Source organism: Narcine bancroftii, chromosome 9 (genome assembly GCF_036971445.1).
Source record: "Narcine bancroftii isolate sNarBan1 chromosome 9, sNarBan1.hap1, whole genome shotgun sequence".
NCBI classification, from domain to species: domain Eukaryota; kingdom Metazoa; phylum Chordata; class Chondrichthyes; order Torpediniformes; family Narcinidae; genus Narcine; species Narcine bancroftii.
Window position 1 is genome coordinate 5,191,098 of NC_091477.1, and position 18,483 is coordinate 5,209,580.

At 39.5% G+C, this 18,483-nt stretch overlaps 1 protein-coding gene and 1 pseudogene across 3 annotated transcripts in view; both read left to right on the forward strand.

Moving 5' to 3' along the window:
• Positions 1-12,552, forward strand: part of LOC138743150 (protocadherin-10-like) — a 32,814-nt gene extending 20,262 nt beyond the window's left edge. For 2 of the 3 annotated variants that reach the window (XM_069898052.1, XM_069898050.1), the window contains exon 2: positions 10,175-11,201. In XM_069898052.1, coding sequence (XP_069754153.1) covers positions 10,175-10,309 — 135 coding nt within the window. In that variant the 3' untranslated portion in view covers positions 10,310-11,201. Of the gene's footprint in view, positions 1-10,174; positions 11,202-12,249 lie in introns of those variants that run through there. The other variant, XM_069898049.1, reaches the window with a different exon arrangement.
• LOC138742913 (protocadherin alpha-C2-like) lies at positions 2,241-4,454 on the forward strand (annotated as a pseudogene).
• Positions 12,553-18,483: the final 5,931 nt, after the last annotated feature.

Here is an 18,483-nt window from a genome sequence, read left to right on the forward strand (position 1 = left end):
GATAATAGGATTGGAGCGTTAACCCCTCACGACTGGGGACGGGGGTCATGTAGCGGATCGTGCCACTACATATCTCACCGGAGTTTCCGAATCGCAGGTCAACAAGGGCAGGGAATTCCCGGGGACTAATGACGCTAAGGCTGGGAGACTCATCATTTCCGGAAGTCACGTGACGCAGGGAGCGGGCGAATCGCAGCTACTTACACGACTGTAAGAACGCCATTAAACCTTCAGCTCCTCAGCTCGTAGCGTCTCTGTGTTCTTCGTTGCTTCACCACTCGCGACAGTGGTGACCCGCCACAAGCCAACCGTAAAGAAAATAATTACCTGATCCCTTATCAATTAAACTCAAAAGTAGATGAAATTGTCGCAAATTCTACTGACGCAGCTGTCTCGACAGTAATGTGTTATAAGACATTTACTTTGCGTTAGGAGGATTTTGCATCCATAGAGTAAATGCCGTTTTGTTTGAGATAGAAATAAATTACGTTTGAAAATGCTTGATAAACTGAGAACTACAAAGTGAATGTAATCAGATGTAGTCTTTCGGAAGAACCGAAGATTTAAAGATACTCTAATGAACAAAGCAAATCAAACAAACGCAGAAGTAAAGCTAGAGTCAGTTCCATTTCTAAACCTTCATCGCGGTAGGTGCATGCAAATCGCTTATTTGCTGGTCATTGCTGAATTAGGAAAACGACGTTCATACTCCTTTCTTGAAACTCTACAGTACGTGTCAATAAAAGCTTCGTCCCATTTGATGACAAGGATTCCTGGATAGATGTTTATTCTGCATGTGCGTACTCAGCAAGGAAATTGGAGTCTAAATAAACCTTGATCAACTGTTCGCTACTTACCATACTTATAAAATCCGCTGCGTCGTTGAAGTTGAAAAACTATAACGTAATGCACGATGATAAAGAAATGAGATTGAGCTTCAGACATGACGGACTGTAGATGAGCTGGTGTGAACATTGTGCGATGTGTCTATTTTGATCATCGGTTTTGCTAGGTCTTTATAGCTGACGAATCTGATTATTGCAATGACATTGGATGTCCAGAGGGGAATTGGTCTTTCTCATTTTGAATGACAGGTGTAGGCACTGTCATTTATGAGATTTAAATTAAATATTTTATATCTGGTATATAATCCGCACGAACTTTAACGAGGCTTTAGTCTGGCGAGAGAGAAAATAAAAAGACGTATGGGGAAACAATCACATTGACAAATGGCAAATGGTAATGTGTTTTCAACAATGGAAAGCAGCTATAAATTGATTTTCACAGGCCTATTTATATTGTGACTTGCTTTTGTTGTGAAAGGTTTTGATTTAAATGTATGTGGCATGTCAATTATTTTGGTTAGAATGGTTTCGTGGATGAATGTTGTGGAAGAATAAATGTATTAAACGCGAGAACATATTAAAGCTGAGCTCAACCGAACAGAAATCCTAAGAGAAAATTCAGCCTGAAAAGTGCGTGGTGACGTATTTCGGCAAGTACAACAAGGTAACTGAATACATAAAAAACACAATGTCTCGGAGACGAACTGTACAACAGAGGGTACGTGTCTATAAAGCTTTTAGGTAAAAAAAAAATGGCAGGGACAGTGAGTAAAATGGTGTAAAGGACTATTTCCAATCTCTACTGGTATAGAATACAAATGTATGCAAATTTACATTGACTTTAGTCAGAAGGTCCGCTTTTCAGATCTACGAATGAAAATGGTGAAAACATTTTCACAGCAAATGAAGAATAAAAATACCCTGCAAAATAAAATATAGTTGCACAACCAAAATACGTAATCGGTTCTTGCCAGGTTCATCAGTGGCACTGAGCTTTAAGAGGGTATGTTGTTATAGTTGGTCGAGTCTCTTTGTGTCGCTGTCGACCAATGAAGTGAAGAAATGTTGCTGGTGATCTCTTCCACTCCTCCACAAGACAAAAAGCTGCGAGACGTCAAAAACGAGAACACAATCGACAATTAATGTTTTAGGTTCACATCTTGGTTAAGTTCCGAGACTTTCCAAATCGTAACGTTGGCGTTCAGAGCAAAAGAGCATTTTCAAACTGGATTTATCATGTAATATATTTGGAAATCCAAGGTAAGGCCCAATTTTAAGTACTTGATGCTGTGACAACAGATTGACTGTTCCTCGTAGAAAACTACATTAATATTTGCAGATCTGTGGGCCAGAATGTCCTATTGGGAAAGGTGCTCTCTGCAGCGGTGACATTTCATGCTATTGAACGTCATACTTATTGTGGATTCAGTTGGAGGAGAAATTAATTATTCGATTCCCGATTAAATTGAACCGGGTGCCTTTGTAGATAATATTTCAGCTGCTGGCCCGTAAATTGCGTGTCGTATCAAGATGTAAAAGCAGTATCTGGACGTGAATTTAAGACAGGAATTCTGTTCACGAAACTGAAAATAGACAGGGAGCAGCTTTGCAAACACAGCGACACATGCTTACTGTGTTTGGAAGCTGTGTTAGAAGAACCCCTGAAAGTATATCGAATTTAAGTTGAAATTCTCGACGTAAATGACAACACCCCAGTGTTTCAGAAAAAGTACCATTTCGATGTCTCAGAAAAGGCTCCGGTTGGAACGCGCTTTGCTCTTCAAAGCGTGCAATCCTGGACATCGGTCCAAACAGTGTTCGCTCCTACCAACTGAATCCCAATGAGCATTTTTCTTTAATATCCCAAGCAGTGAGGAAACAAAGTGCAATCCTGGAAATAGTGTTTCAACGACCCCTAGACCGAGAACAACAATCGACTTATGAATTAACCTTGACAGCGGTTGATGGAGGGAATGCGAAGAAATTTGGAACCACTCAAATTACAATTAATGTGGTAGATGTGAACGATAATGCACCTATTTGCGAACAGCATGACGATCGTATATCCATTCCAGAACATATACCCCAAAATTCTCTGATTGGGAAGTTTACTGCAGTGAATGCGGACGAAGGATTAAATGGCGGGGTAATCTGTTCTTACAGCGATCACTGTCCCGAAGGAGTAAGACATTTATTAAGCCTTAACCTAACATAAGAGTAGTTGGCATCGTAGACTTCGAAGAAACAGAAAAATATCAGATTATGAAGCAAGCAAAGGACCGAGGTTTACACGCAGTACCAGTAGTTTGCAAAGTCCTTTTAGAAATTGCCGACGTTAATGATAAGTCTCCAGAAACCGTGACAACTTCTTCATCAAGTGTTATTCCAGCGGATGCTCCTCCAGGGACGACTGTGGCTGTTTTGAGCGTAACAGATGCTGATTCCGAAGAAGCGGGAGACGTTCGCTGCCACATCAGCAAACATATTCCTTTTAAACTTGATACTTCAGTTAAATATTATTATACCCTTCTCACTACCCGCCCTGTTGATCGAGAAAATGTGGCCGAATATAACATTACAATTATGTGCACATATGCGGGTTCTCCACGCCAAGTGACCAACAAAACCATCCGAGTTCAAATAGCAGACATAAACGACAATGCTCCATTCTTTTATAGAGCCTTCGCTGATCGTCCATATCAGAGAAAATAACGTTTTCCATGCTCCTATTGGATCTGTAACCACCTTTGACCCAGATTCAGGTAGAAATGCTTCACTTTCATGTTCCATTACAGATGAGCTTCCTGCTGCAACATTTGTCTCAATGAATCAAGGCAGTGGTGTTATATTTGCGCAGCGCTCTTTTGATTACAAACAGCACAGTAATGTTCAGGTAAATGTTCAAGTGGAGGATGGTGGATCGCCGCCGCTAAGGAGCAACCCCACTGTGAACGTGATACTTGTGGATGAGAACGATAATGCTCCCGTCATCTTAGCACCCATGTCAATTAAAAGCTCTGCAGCAAAGGAGACTGTGCCTAGATCTCCAGATCCAGGTTATTTGGTGACAAGGATGACAGCCACCGATGCTGATTCTACGCCCTACTGACATATCAGCTCCTTCAGCCGTCCGATGGAAGCTTGTTCACTGTAAGTTCAGAGACAGGAGGAATCTGGACAATTCGTCCCTTTGGAAACAAAGACTCACTCCAACAGAGACTGGTGATATTGGTGAAGGATGACGGTGAACCATCACTTTCTTCCACTGTGGTGGTTCACGTTTCGGTACTGAAAGATGATGAAGAAACTTCACGAAATTTCGGCATGTGGGGAAACATTGAGACCTTGACACGTGATTTAAAACTTCACTTAATCATTGACTTTGGAATATTATCGTCGGTTCTGGTTATTGTTCTTGCGATGAAGATCCACAAAAGTGGACACGAGATTGAGAGATGCTGTTTATGGCCAACTTCATTTGGAACTGAAAATTCCAGTGCTAGTATTCAAATACTCACTAATTACCTGGAAGCGGGATACACCCTCTATCATTTGGATATGAAAAATATCCAAACTCAAATGCAGAACTCGATAATTTTACAGTTCTGAAATTATCTTCTCCAGCTGCATGCGTGACTTATATTAAATACGCAGCTAACATGGCAGAAGGGACCAGCACCGCATCAAACTGTGCACATCAGAACAACAAGATATATTTGCATATTCGAGTCAGGTTCCATAATGTTCTATTTGCTTTCTGCCTCCATGTTCATTGCAATCCCTCAAACTTTAAGAACCACGTTTATAGAAGAGTTAAAAAGTGTTTTCATTGTGTCATATTTTTCGTAGGTTTTGTTTCCAATCAAACTACTTTAATTTATTTGTATTTATCGACTTCGCTGAATAAAATCAGTAAATATCGACGTCCACGGCGTCTCCTGACGAGCAGAAAGGCAGCAACATTGTTCAAAGGCCCAAGGTGCTCCTATTGCACATGAGCCCAAACTATTGCAAAATTAACATTTGGAGAAACGTTGTGATTCAGGCCCCCTCAGATGCAAGGTTCTCCCACTTGTTTGTTTATTCTTTCCTTCAGATTCCATAGTCGCCAGTATTCTGTATAACATCCAACTCGATTGGCTAGCGAGTACCACTATTTCGATCTGGTGATAACCATGTACAAGAAATATATTTCTCTTCAAGATACACCCTAAGAAAATTATAAGCTACGTTTGCGGCTATTAGCACAAAGACGTCTGTAAAATAAAGTAAAACAGTTTAAAAAATGTTAAATGTATGGTGTTAAATGGTTATGTGCCCCAGTTTGTGCCTTTCCGGAAGAATTGTATCGAATTGCTATCAGTTAATATTATGTACACAATAAATGTTTAATCTTGCATTTACCCAGGAAACTGGCACAGAGCCTATGGAAGCGAGAAAAACAATCTATGAGGTCAAGGAACGAATATAGATTAAAAAGGACGAGATGTTTGCTCTCTTATATTGAATACTGTAAATGTAGACTAATCCCTAGAGTCTGACAAGGTATTCTCTCGGACCTTGAAGGACGCTACAGCGAAAATTGCAGGGGCCTGGCAGATATGTTTAAAATGTCATTGATCATAGATGTGGTGTCAGAGGATTGGAAGGTAGCTCATGTTCTGTTGTTTTTTTAAAAAAAACCTCTAAAAATATCCCAGGAAATTTTAGGCCAGTGAGCCTGATATCAGTAGTAGGTGCTTCAGTCGAAGGTTTTCTTGGAGATAGGATATACAAATATTTGGATAGTCAGGAACTGTTTAGGATTAGTCAACATCGGTCTGTGTGTGGTAAGTCATGTTTAACAAATCTTACATAGCTTTTCAAGGGGATTACAAAGAAAATTGATGAAGAAAAGATTGTGGGTGTACATGTATAAGACATTTGACATGATCCCACTTGGCAAATTAGTCAGTAAAATTCAGTCGCAGGCTATTCATGGTGAGGTTACAAACTGGATTGACATTGGCTTTATGGAATAAGCCAGAGAGAGGTAAATGATTATTGACTCTCTGACTGGAAAACTGTGACTAGTGGTGTGCCTAAAGGATCGATGCTGGGTCCTTCCTTGTTTGTTATCTTTATCAGCGATCTAGATGATAAAGTAGCAAACTGGATCAGCAAGGTTTCAAATTGCCCCAAGTCTTCAAAGCTTCAAAGTAGATAGTGTGGTAAGGATACCTTTTGGCACATTTGACCATTATAAATCAAAATTTTGAGTTTAGGAATAGAGAGTAGAGTTATGCTAATATTTTATAAGACAATGGAGGAACCATGTTTGGGAAATTGTGTGCAGAGTTAGTCAACCATCTACAAGAATGATATAAATTAAATAGAATCAGAGACTATTTCCCCAGATGTTGCCAGAACATGAGGAACTGAGATACAGGGAAAGATTAAACTGTTTCGGGTTTTATTCCCTGGAGCAGAGAAGAATGAGGAGAGTTTTGACAGAGGAGAACAACATTATTATGAGCACAGACAAAAAGAGGTGTACATAATTATGAGAGGACTAGGTCTGATGAACACACGCAGTATTTTGCCCAGAAAAGGCAATCAACAGAGGAGATAAATTTAAGTTGATGAGGGGGAGATTTAACAGGAACCAGAGGGGTGACTTCTTTAGTCAGATGTTGTTGGGTGCAGAGAACAAAATGCAAGATGACGCAGTTGAACCAGGTATTGTTTGAACTTTTGCCTATGACTGATACGTTGATAGCATGTTTGGAGGGAGGTGCGCCATAATCAGGAGATGGTTCCAGGGTATGTGCGGTATTTTGCTCTGCGTAGCTTGGTCCAAAGGACTCTTTTCATGCTCTATAACTCTATGACTCTATGAATATTACCAAATCAGTGTAGGTTAGCAATGAAGAGAAGACCTCATCTCGAGTCATATGTCGGAGGTCGGATCAATGATCATTCGAATTAAGATGTGACTTTACCTTTTGCTGGTTTTATTTAGTACTTCTAATTATTATCAAATTTCTGGCAATTAAAATCCACTTGGTCAGAAACTGAATGACCGCTTGTTGCCTTGGACAGTACCAAAGAAGGGGGATTTACGTAATGGGATTTACAATCCCCTCGAAATCTACATTCATCATCTAAACTTACTGTGATATACTATATGAACACCATAATCTGTTTCATCTATGCTACTCCCAAATGAGTTCCCATTCAACCACAATTAAGTTAAATGACCCGCTGAGTTTCTCGAGCACATTTGGGCATTGAACTGGACCATAGCATTTGCAGATTTCATCATATACTTCCCTTTGGCTGAAAGCTGATGCGCGCTTTTGCGTTTCTCAGGAATGTAGAAACATGCGTAATTAATCGGCTGAAGAGATAACGACCGCACTGGGGAGAAAAGGTTCACAAAGGCTTCCACAACCACCGTAATGCGTGTATTAAAATCTAATCTCATTGCGTCGGTAATCTTATTCAAAAGCAAATCTAATTATTCGAAATTATGTTCGTACATAATATAATTTTGAATAGTTACAAATTGAAAACACGCGTAAAATACACATTGATCATAAATTGTAGATTCAAATTTTGGTGTTGAATTATTCATTTACTGTCCATTTCGTTCATCGAATTTTCAATGCATCGTGTAACTGAGCAAAGAACATATGAGAAATTGTTTTTATTTGAAACTGAACTTACGTTTTTCTGTGGCGAACATTTAGTAGAAATCAGCTTATTCATTCAAGGAAGCAGAAAATGGAAGAGGGTGATCATTGTGGAGCTTTTATGAAAGATACATCCCACAATTTTCACACCACTTTCCTACAATTTCTACAACACGATTTTTCCAATTTCATTTTCCATTAAATTTGCTTTTTTTCCAAAGGGGCAGAGTACAATATTTTCCCCGAAAATTTACCCTTTTCTATACCTCGTGATTATTTGTGATATAATTTCAGTTCTATTCTGTTTTGTTCCTGATCTTTCTCCTTCGAATATTTCATGTTTTATTTGAATTTGCGTTTTTCATCAGTAGAACAAAATGTTAAAATGCTTTAAATGGCAAAGATTTTCGGTAAACTCCAGCTCTCGCCGAGCGCTGTGCAGAAAAGAAAAATCAATTGTCAGCTTAACCTCGACATATGTAATCATACTTTAGAGTAAAAATAATTGCACGAGTTAATGTGCAGGAAAGTAACAGAATAATGTGAAAATGTTTGTGTTTCATTGCATAATCTCCAGTGCTCTTACAATCCAGCTTCACAAATGTTGTGGAAAGTAGATATTACTGAAATTATCCAACTATATTATGATCGCAATTTCACATGAAATTCTGCCACGGAGCAGTTGAAGTTCGAGTGATAAATCTACTTAGACAAAGTTTTTGCTGTTGGTAACTTCAAATTTAAAATTCTATTTAGTCATACAGCACTGTATCAGGCCCTTCCGGCCCACGAGCCCGTGGTGCCCAAATACCCCCGTTAACCCACAATACCCCGTACGTTTTGAAGGGTGGGAGGAAACCGGAGAACAAGCAAACATGGGGAGAATGTACAGCCCCTTGCAGACAGCGCCTGATTCAAACCTTGGTCGTTGGAGCTGTAATGGCGTTGGGCAAATCGTCAGGCTAAACGTACAGGATATACATTATAAAGCAATTGCTATGTATTTCCAAGTTAACTGATGAGATCTTGGAATATAACCTGCACGTTTAAATATGCCCATTGCTCGTTTCCTTCTAATGATTCAAGATTGACTTTTTTTTTGTCATGTATTAGTACAGAATATGTAATATTACACGAAATTACCTTCTGCTTGGCGGAAGGCAAAGAGTCGCCATTAGTGATATCCGACGCTCCTTAGAGAAAGAGAAGTAAAAGAGATGTCCTTCAGAGTCATTGAGTATTTGTGGATTCGCTTCCTGTGCTCCCGCAGCTTCTATAACTGTCCAGACTCCTGTTCAGAATGGAGGTTGTGGGTTTCGTTTGTTCCATTACAGTCGCTTTAGAGGTTACCTAGATTGTGTACTTTGCATCCAAGCTCACCATAGTTGTGAAATGAATATGTTTAGTTATGGTTAATATGCCGTTAAAAGGTGAAACTCTCTATATGAAACTTAAGACCATAAGACATAGGAGCATAAATGGTATTCAGTTAATCGAGGCTGCCCCGCCATTTAGTCCAGCCATGCATATTCCTTTACGGTCCTGGGAGATGATCAGAAGATTTTCTTTCGCGACGAAAGGAAGCATTTGCCAAAAGATACTGAGTCGCCACCGTTTCATTTATTCACTTATTTGTCCAGACAGTAGCAGGACTTGATAATGTGTGATTTTGCGATGAGATGCTTTGGTACTGACGTTGGAGTGGGTTAAATGGACGTTCACTGAGATGATGTGGAATGTTTGACTGCTCTTGCCCCGTGTTCGTTGAAATTTAGGAGAATGAGAGGGGATCTCATACAAACATTTTGTATGTTGGGAGAGTCCAGGACAAAAGGGCACAACTTCCGATTGACGAGCACCCACTTAGAACAGAAATGCGGAGGAATTCCTCCACTCGAGGGTGATAGATCCGTGGGATTTGTTGCCACGCGGTTTTGGAGGCTTGGTCATTAAGTTGGCAGAGACTGACAGGTTCTTAATTAGCAATGGCATCAAATGTTATGGGGAGAAGTGGTACTGATTGTGAAAATAGATCAGTTCATGATTAGATAGCGGTGCAGACTCGATGGGTTGATTAGCCTCTTTCTGATGTAATGTCATGGTATTACGGGCCAATATCTTATCAAATGGCGGATCAGACCCCGTAGTCTGAATGGCCGACTCCTGTTCTGTATCTTGTGTTCTTATGCTTTATCTGTCAGGTATTTCTCTCAATTTGGCAGCAATTTGTAGATACCTGTGAAAGATTTATCAATGGCTACGCAGTATGTTGCAACTGAATGGCTCACTGTACAATTCGAAGGAGTATTGTCGAATCAATGACGCTGATTTCCACATTGAGTTCATATCTTCAATGAAAGCGGATCGCATTCCAATCCCTCTCCATCAAACACCAGCATTGAGCATTAGTGGAGCATATGGATTTACCAACAGTTCATGGTGCTCATTATTTCATTACGTTAAAAAATAAACATTATTAATTTAATTCACGACCAAAGCGGGATTTGTTAATGCAGATGCCCACGGTTAACTTAATCGCTGCGTCATCACGTCTTTAACGATTCGACATTTTCCACAATTGCTCACTTTGTTATCTGGCTAAATGATTTTTGAACAAAATATATTTCTCAATCTTGGTTTTTCGTTCAATTTCAGATATGTGGCAGCCGTCAGTGGAATTTGGAACAATCTTCGATGGTAAGATGCCCTTCAGGACAATATACCTTGGATAAAAATGCAATGGAGCTGGACCACGGAAGGTTTATGGAAATACATTCCCACGCCTTATAGGAAGGATCAACGGCTGAACAATGGATTAAAATTAAGATTTTAGTTTCATTTTTGTGGGAGCAGTGTGCATAAATCTAGATTATCTTCGTATTTTGCCCATTATAATGTTTCTCTTCAGTTTGCGATTTAATTGTGTCTGAGTACGCTTCATGCTTCTTGCAGTTGAAACTGCATGTCTTCTGAATGAGCGACGTCAGCTTATGGGCGAATTGTTCAGGGCCTCCATTGGCATGTCTCGTGGGCTTGTGTTGTCATATGCGTCTGCGACCCAGAATCTTGTTTGCAATTCTCCGGACATTAACAAGAATTCAGCAATAAAGAGAATTTCCAGACATTGGAAGAAACTCCGGAAAATAAGTTATTGTTAATTCAACAAGAGCCTGCACATTTCGAAAGACATGTCGTTTCAAAAAACATAGTACTTACCAAAATGCATGAAACACCGCAAAATTCTGCATATTTAATTGACATCAGAACAGAACTCAATCGACTGTATCTAGTTCAATTCAGACCAACTGCCGAACCAGGAACAAATTCCATAACAGATCACAACACTACTGATAGAAACAGAGAATCAAAAGCAAACACACTCTTGGAAGAGATTAGCGGTTGATAGAGCAGGATGGACTATCAGACATTTTCTCGCACTGCTTTAGAGAATTTACTGGCTGCTATTGACTTGCCCGTCTATGGAGATTTTTCTTGCGCTCCCTTCTCTCGGCTTCATATCCTTCATTGTGCGTCCCGCTGAGCTTCTTTTGTAGTGGTATATTACTCTCATTCTCAAAATGTGGAAATTCTCTCTGGAGGTGCAAGTACTACTCAGTGTTGTAAGGAATATGTGTTGATGTTCACAAATGTAATTCACCCAAATAAAAATAACTGAAATTGATATCTACCGTCTCGTGTTCTCCCGGGTGGGGATCAAACCCACGCAAATCAATGGGCACCAAATAATAAACGCCATTTTCAAATCTAAGATGGCAAAGAATGCTGAAAAAAAGTTGAGGCAAGTCCTTTCACAGGAGTCGGTACTCATATTTGCATCAATTAACTAACTCGCTGGTAAATTCAATATGTCTGGATTAGTTTGATATGTAGAAGTCGATGCCTGCTGTGTCAGTTATCTTCACTGAATTTGTCTTACTTCAGTGAATATAATACTCCATCTTCATTGCAACGATCTCATCCCATCATCTCATCCTTCCCGTTAAAGGAAACCGCCATCCTCGGTACTGAGAACTGATACATATTTAAATATTTGCAGAAGTACCAGATTAAAAATAAAACTTTATTGCTTTCTGAGTTATAAACTTCAATATTTCTGATACTCAAATAGACTTTTGACGATTATGTTCAGAATTTTGACTTCCACAATACCCAGTGTGAATTAAACGTTAATTACCACAAGGCGTGAGGTGAAGTAAATATGCTAAAGAGCATGGTAATTATGAATACTTGGCTTTCAAAATGCGCGACATAATTTAGACATTTCGGGTGCAATTTCGAACCAGAATAGAATTACACAAATGAAATGAATCAACGGTCATTAAATCTGATTAACTCTTTCCATATATCAGGTTAATAGTTTTAACATATCCCTGCTAGTTCTGAGATCTATTCCTTTAATCGTTTGGATATTGAGTGTTGACTAATTGATATTTTGCAGATAAATGGACCTCTGCTGATAATGGGATTAATCTCCTGCCTTGAGATTCTGGTTTGAGTTTCAGGTGCGTTACGAACTCATAACTCGTGATAAGTAACCCATCACGTTTGAAGTTGCAGGAAAATGCTATCGAAATCTGGATAAATAGAGGGTAAACCCAATCGCTAATAATTCAACCAACCAAGTGCACCACGTCAGCAGTTAGTGGTCTTAACATCTACAACACTAGTCAGAATTAACACAAACTGAAAAGGGTTTTATTTTGCAACAGATGCAGGTCCGGATAAAATCTCGTTGTGCGTCCTTCATTGAGAAACGGTATTTCCTTAAGGCTGCACCGACCCGACCCCTGACTTCTAGTACAGTGTGGAGATCGGTCCTTGGAACTCGGATGTTCCTGTTTCTTCCAAATTTCAAACAATGTTTAGAAGGATAATTGGACACCGCACATTATTCGTGGTATGCAGGGGAAAGGTTGAACAAGGAGCCGGTAGGGTGACGAGTTGACAGGAATATCGGGAGAAACTGGATGACCGCAAATGAGTGCAGACGAGGAGGCCCTGAAGTTTTGTTCCCTTACAATATGACTATAAATCTGTATCATCTGCAACGGTTCAATTTCCAAATAAAAGTTAGCTTTTAATTGTGTTTTATTGTGAAGATTATTCTTCCGTCATCTGTCGAAAATGAACTTATTACAGCATACCAGATCTAGAACTTGGAGCTCTGCATTCAAATAAATCTCGGAAATACACTTCCTTTACAGTTCAAAGGAAGGACGGCCATTCTGTCTCTTTCGCCTTGGTCTCTTGTCTTTCCTATGCCCAGTAATTTATTTCCTTTCAAATACAATCCAGCTACCTTTTGAGGTCCGCCATTCAACCTAGCTTTACCATTTTCTGGCATGGTCTACAAGACATAAACCATTTCATTTATTTTCGTGGTGCAGTACTAATCTTTAGCTAGTTTATCCTTTTGTCATGGGTCTGGTTAAAATATTATGCAGAAAGTATAGAACCAGGGCTGTTTCTAGTGAGTAATGAACCATATTATAAGCATACAGTTAATGCAACGTGGCCAAATAAGTTCACAGACTACGTCGACATGTAGGCATTTGGCTGCAAGACTAAAGGAGCATGGCACAATCAAATACAAAAAATTGAACCTTGAATAGAGGAGAAAATCTTGGAGGCATTCATTAGAAAATATATAATGATGATTATCTGAGGCATTGTGTGGCATATAAAGTGTTCACAATCACTACTCTGGAGACAAAGTCTTGGAGAAGAAGTTCAACTTTATTTTGTGTCTGCAGAGTCGGGTGTCCCTGGTCTGGAGAAACACCGGAGGTTCAGAATCATCACTCTTTTGTACAGTCCTGCGTTCAACATTACCCTACCTTTATTTACCTTCTTCCAATCAGAATCCCAATACATTACAACATTCTCCTTTTCCCTTCCATCAATACAGGTATCACTCAGTTCCTCCCTCATCATACATGGCATGTTATGTTAATTAGTTCATCCTCTCCTTAGGGGCATCGAATTTAATATTCATGTCTCTATTAAGCAAGTGCAGTACTAGTTATAGACTACCTTAGGTCACTGTACCAGCCTGAACCAGATCATTGCATCCTTGGGGCTCCTGATAAGAAGAGGCCTACTAGCTAGTATTGTCTGTTTTCAAGCTCTCATCTACATTCTTTGCATTCCATCCCTTTTCACAGAATGGAGCGAGTTTAGTGCGAGTTTAATCATCTTCAACCATATTTCACAATTGTTAACATGAGGAAGATCAAATGGTTGAATATGGTTGGATGCCAACTCTGAACGAGAAAACAAAACGTGGACATACCGAAGGCTCTAACAGTAGCTTTTAAATCATCTCTAGATAGTCGGCGTTCATTTATGTATAATATTATATTGTTGCAAAATATAATAATTGCATCACTGAGTATATGAGCACTATGCGCTACTTACTGTATGTATTGCTGATCATCTAGATTGACTATCATAGTTTTTTTATATCTCATGCTTCGTTCAATAATTCAAGTAATTTTTTTATATTTCTTCTTTAATTAACCAGCAGATTTCGATTTACAATGGTCGTGAAAGTGCATAACTGAAATCAGGACAGAAAATAGGGTGTGCCTCAGGATCATTTCTGTGACCATTGTTCTTTGTCGTCTATATAAATTAACTGGATTATAATGTGATGAATTGGATCAGCAGGTTTGCAGATGACATTAAGATTGGAGACATTGTGTACAGCATAGAATGTTTTCAAAGCTTGCAGATGGATCTGGGCCAGCCAGAAAAATGTGCTTAAAAATGGCAGATGGAATTTAATGCATTTTGTATGGACAGACCAAAAAGGAATACCCAAGGTAAATTGTTGGCACAGAAGAATGGTAGGACAAAGGGATCTGGGAATACCGATACATAATTCCCTGAAAGTGGCATCACAGGTGGATATGGCATTAAAGAAATCTTTTGGCATATTGACATTCATAAATCAAAGTATTTAGAATAGGAGCTGGGATATTGTGGTGAAGATGGGAAAGACATTGGAGTATTGAGTGCAGCTGTATTCACCTAACTACAGGAAATACATCAAAAAGATAAAAAGAGTGCAGAAACGATCTACTAGAATGTTGCCCGGGCTTCATGAACTGAGTTTCAGGGCAAGCTTAAATAGGTTAGGACTTTATTCCCTGGAGCATAGAGTAATGAGGCGATATTTGATACAGGTAATTTAAAGTATGTGCTGTATAGCCAGTGTAAATGTAGATAGGTGTTTCCCACTGAGGGATACTAACCAGAGGACATGGGTTAAAGGTAAAAAGAGAAGTGATTAGGGGTAACATTAGGGAGAACCTTATCACACAGAATGGCTGGAATGTGGAACGAGCTGCTTGCTGAAGTGGTGAATTTTAACAGTGAGCAAAATTTAGGCAGGCATTCTCAGGAGGAAGGGTCAGCAACCAGATGTTGTGGCCCATAGAGTGACCAATGGCTTGGGTAGGAATGGTGAGGAGTTCCTGCAAGTGGAGTTCATGGAGTTAGGTGCTTGGTTGGAGGACAGAACCTCAAGGGTTGTGATTTGAGGATTTCTACCTGTCCCACTTGCTGGTAAGGTAGAAATGGGATGATAATGCAGCATAACACGTGGCTAAAGGCAAAGTACAGGAGGGACAGCTTCAGGTTTCTGGATCATTGGGCTCTCTTCCAGTGAAGGTGGGACCTGTTCCAATGGAACATTTTTCATCTGAACTGCATCGGGACAAGTATTATTTCAAGAATGTCTTATAGTGTTGCTCTAGTGGGTTTAGATTAGCATGAGAATTGGAACCAGGATTCCATAGGAAATAGAGAAGTGGTGGTATGAAAATATGTCAAACTTTCAAACATAGAAGTCAACCGCTTGTATGTGGTGGAAATTTTATAAATTGCATCTATTGCAATGGAAATAGGAAGGGCATACGAGCTTAGAGCGTGGATTGGTTAATGGAATTATGTCAATGTGGCCAGTAGTGAAACAAGGTGGACTAGTAGCTCAGTGATCCGGGCTTCCGTTGTTTTAGACGTTATAGAGTGGGGAAAGGGTGAAAGGGAGGAGTGGCATTGCTCAGCGGAGGAAATAACTTGGCTTTGCTCTGGCAGGGCACACCAGAGGGCTCTTCTACTGAGGTTATATGGGTGGAATTAAGGAACGTGAAAGGTATGACTGGACTCATGGGGTTATATTATAGACCGCCCAATAGTTAACGAGAAATGGAGGAGCAGATCTGTAGATAGATAGAAGACAGTTGCAGGAAACATAAACGTGTGATAGTAGGGGATAGTAATTTTCCACAAATTGACTGGGACTTCAATACTACAGAAGGGCTGGATAGTTTGGAGTTTGTCACATGTGTTCAGGAAATGTTTCTAAATCCATAAAAAGAGGGACCAACTCGAGAGAGTGCAATACTGGATCGCCTTTTAGGCAACGAGACAAGACAGTTAACACAAGTATGTGTAGGGGTACAGTTTGGGTCCAGTGATAATAATCCATTAGTTTAAAGTTAATTATGGAGAAAAATAGGTCGAGGCCTTGGGTTGATATTGGAGAAAATGAGAAAGGATCTAAAGTGCGTGGATTGGGATAAATTGTTTTCAGGCAAGGATGTCCTAGGTAAGTGGAGGACCTTCAAATATGAAATTTTGTGAGTACAGTGTTTGAATGTTCCTGTCTGGATTAAAGACAAGTTTAGAAGGCATAAGGAACCTTAGTTTTCGAAGGATATTTGAAATCTGGTTCTGAAGAAGAGTGTTGTGAGTAGCAGGCTGAGGAATATTTAAAAATGGAAGAAATTCTCAATAAAGAAATCAGAAAAACAAAAACAAAAACCCATGAGCTTGCAATGGCAGACAATATGAAGAAAAATCCTTAGGGTTTCCTAGGGTATATTAAGAGAAAAAGGATAGTGAGGGAGAAAATTAGTCCCCCTGAAGATCAGAGTGGTCGGCTTTGTATGGAGCTAAAAAAGATGGGGAAACCTTAAAAATAGTTTGCATCAGTATTCACTTGGAAATAGGCACAGAGTCATGGAAAGTAAGGGGGAAAAAACCAGTGTGGTCATGGAAGCTATAGAGATTAAAGAGGATGAGGTGTTCTCTATATTAAAGCAAATAAGGGTGGATAAATCTTTAGAGCCCGATATGATTTTTTCTCGTACCTTGAGCGAGGCTAGTGCAGAAATTGCAGGGGCTCTGGCCAAAATATTTGAAATTACCTTAGCCACGGGTATAATGCTAGAGAATTTGAGGGTAGATTACATTGTTCCATTATTTAAAAATGTTTGCAAAAGTAACCGTGGAAATTATCAGCCGGTGAATCTGACGTCAGTGGTAGGTAAATTATTAGGTGTATATATATATATATATATATATCAGATATTCAATTATTTGGATACGCAGAAACTGATTAAGGATAATCAAAACGGTATTTTAAGTCGTGTTTAACCAATCTTGTAGAGTCTTTCGAGGAGGTTATCAGGAAAGTTGATGAAAGAAAGGGTCTGTATGTTGTGTACATGGTCTTTAGTAAAGCCTTTGACAAAGTTTCACATGGGAGGTTAGTTAGGAAGGCTCTGACGCTAGATATGCATGCTGAAGCAGTCAACTGGATTTGGCAATGGCTGGACGGGAGAAGCCAGAGAGCCATTGCTTCTCAGACTGGATGCCTGTAATTAGTGGTGTGCCACAAGGATTGGTGATGAGACCATTGTGGTTATCATCTATATCAATGATCTGAATGATAATGTGGTAAATTGGATCAGAACATTTGCAGATGACACTAATATTGGAGGCGTTTTGGACAGTGAAGAAGGTTTTCAAAGCTTACAGGTGGATCTCAACCAGCTGAAAATATTGGCTAAGAAATGGCTGATGGACTAATGCAAACAAGTGTGAGGTGTTGCATTTTGGAAGAACAAACAAAGAAAGGATGTTCACAGCGAATGGTAGGGCACTGAGGAGTGTGGTAGAACAGTGGGACCTGGGAATATATATACATAATTCCCTGAAAATGGCATCACTGGTTGTAAAGTGCGTTTTTGGTATATTAACCTTCATAAATCAAAGTATTTCATATATGATCTGGAAAAAAATATGGAAAAGTTGTATGTGTCTAAAGATCTATTAGGCTAAATTTGGAGCATCGTGTGCAGTTATGGTCACCTAACTACAGGAAAGATATCAACAAGATAGAAATGTTGCAGAGAGATTTTATTAGGTTGTTGCTCATACTTCAGGAACTCAGTTTCAGGGGTAGGTTAAATAGGTTAGGACTTTATTCCCAGGAGCTTAGAAGAATGAGGAGAGGTATTTAACTCATGATGGGTATAGAAAGAGTGAATGTAGAAAGGTGTTTTTACACTGAGGGTAAATGAATTTCCAACCAGAGAACATGGGTTAAGAGTGAAAGCAGAAAAGATTAGGTGGGACTTGAGGTGGAACTTCTTCACACAGGGAGTGGTGGGAGTGTGGAGTTGAAGTGATGACTGCGGGCTCGATTTTAACATTTAAGAAGAATGTGGACAGGTATACGGATGAAAGAGGTAGGGAGTCCTATGGATTGCATGAAGAAAAGTGGGACTAGGCAAAACAAAAATGATTCGGCACATACAAGCGGCTTGCTTCTGTACTGTAGTGTTCTATGGCTCTATAGTTGTCTACAAAATTTCAAAAATGTACATGCCATAAAAAATAATTCCCAAAACACGGAGTTCTGATTGGTTCACTGAACTCTACAGATTTCACCGAAGATGTCAAAATATAAACTTTACAATTTGTACTTCATTTCATCTAACCATTTCCAGAACAGGGCTCCCCCAACCAAAACAAGAACAAAGCTTCGAGCGTGAAAGGAAACATTTTGACCTTAACGATACCCACTCATAAAATTCATAAAACCTGCATGACTACACTTCACTTGCATTACATACCCCCGCTTTAACTGG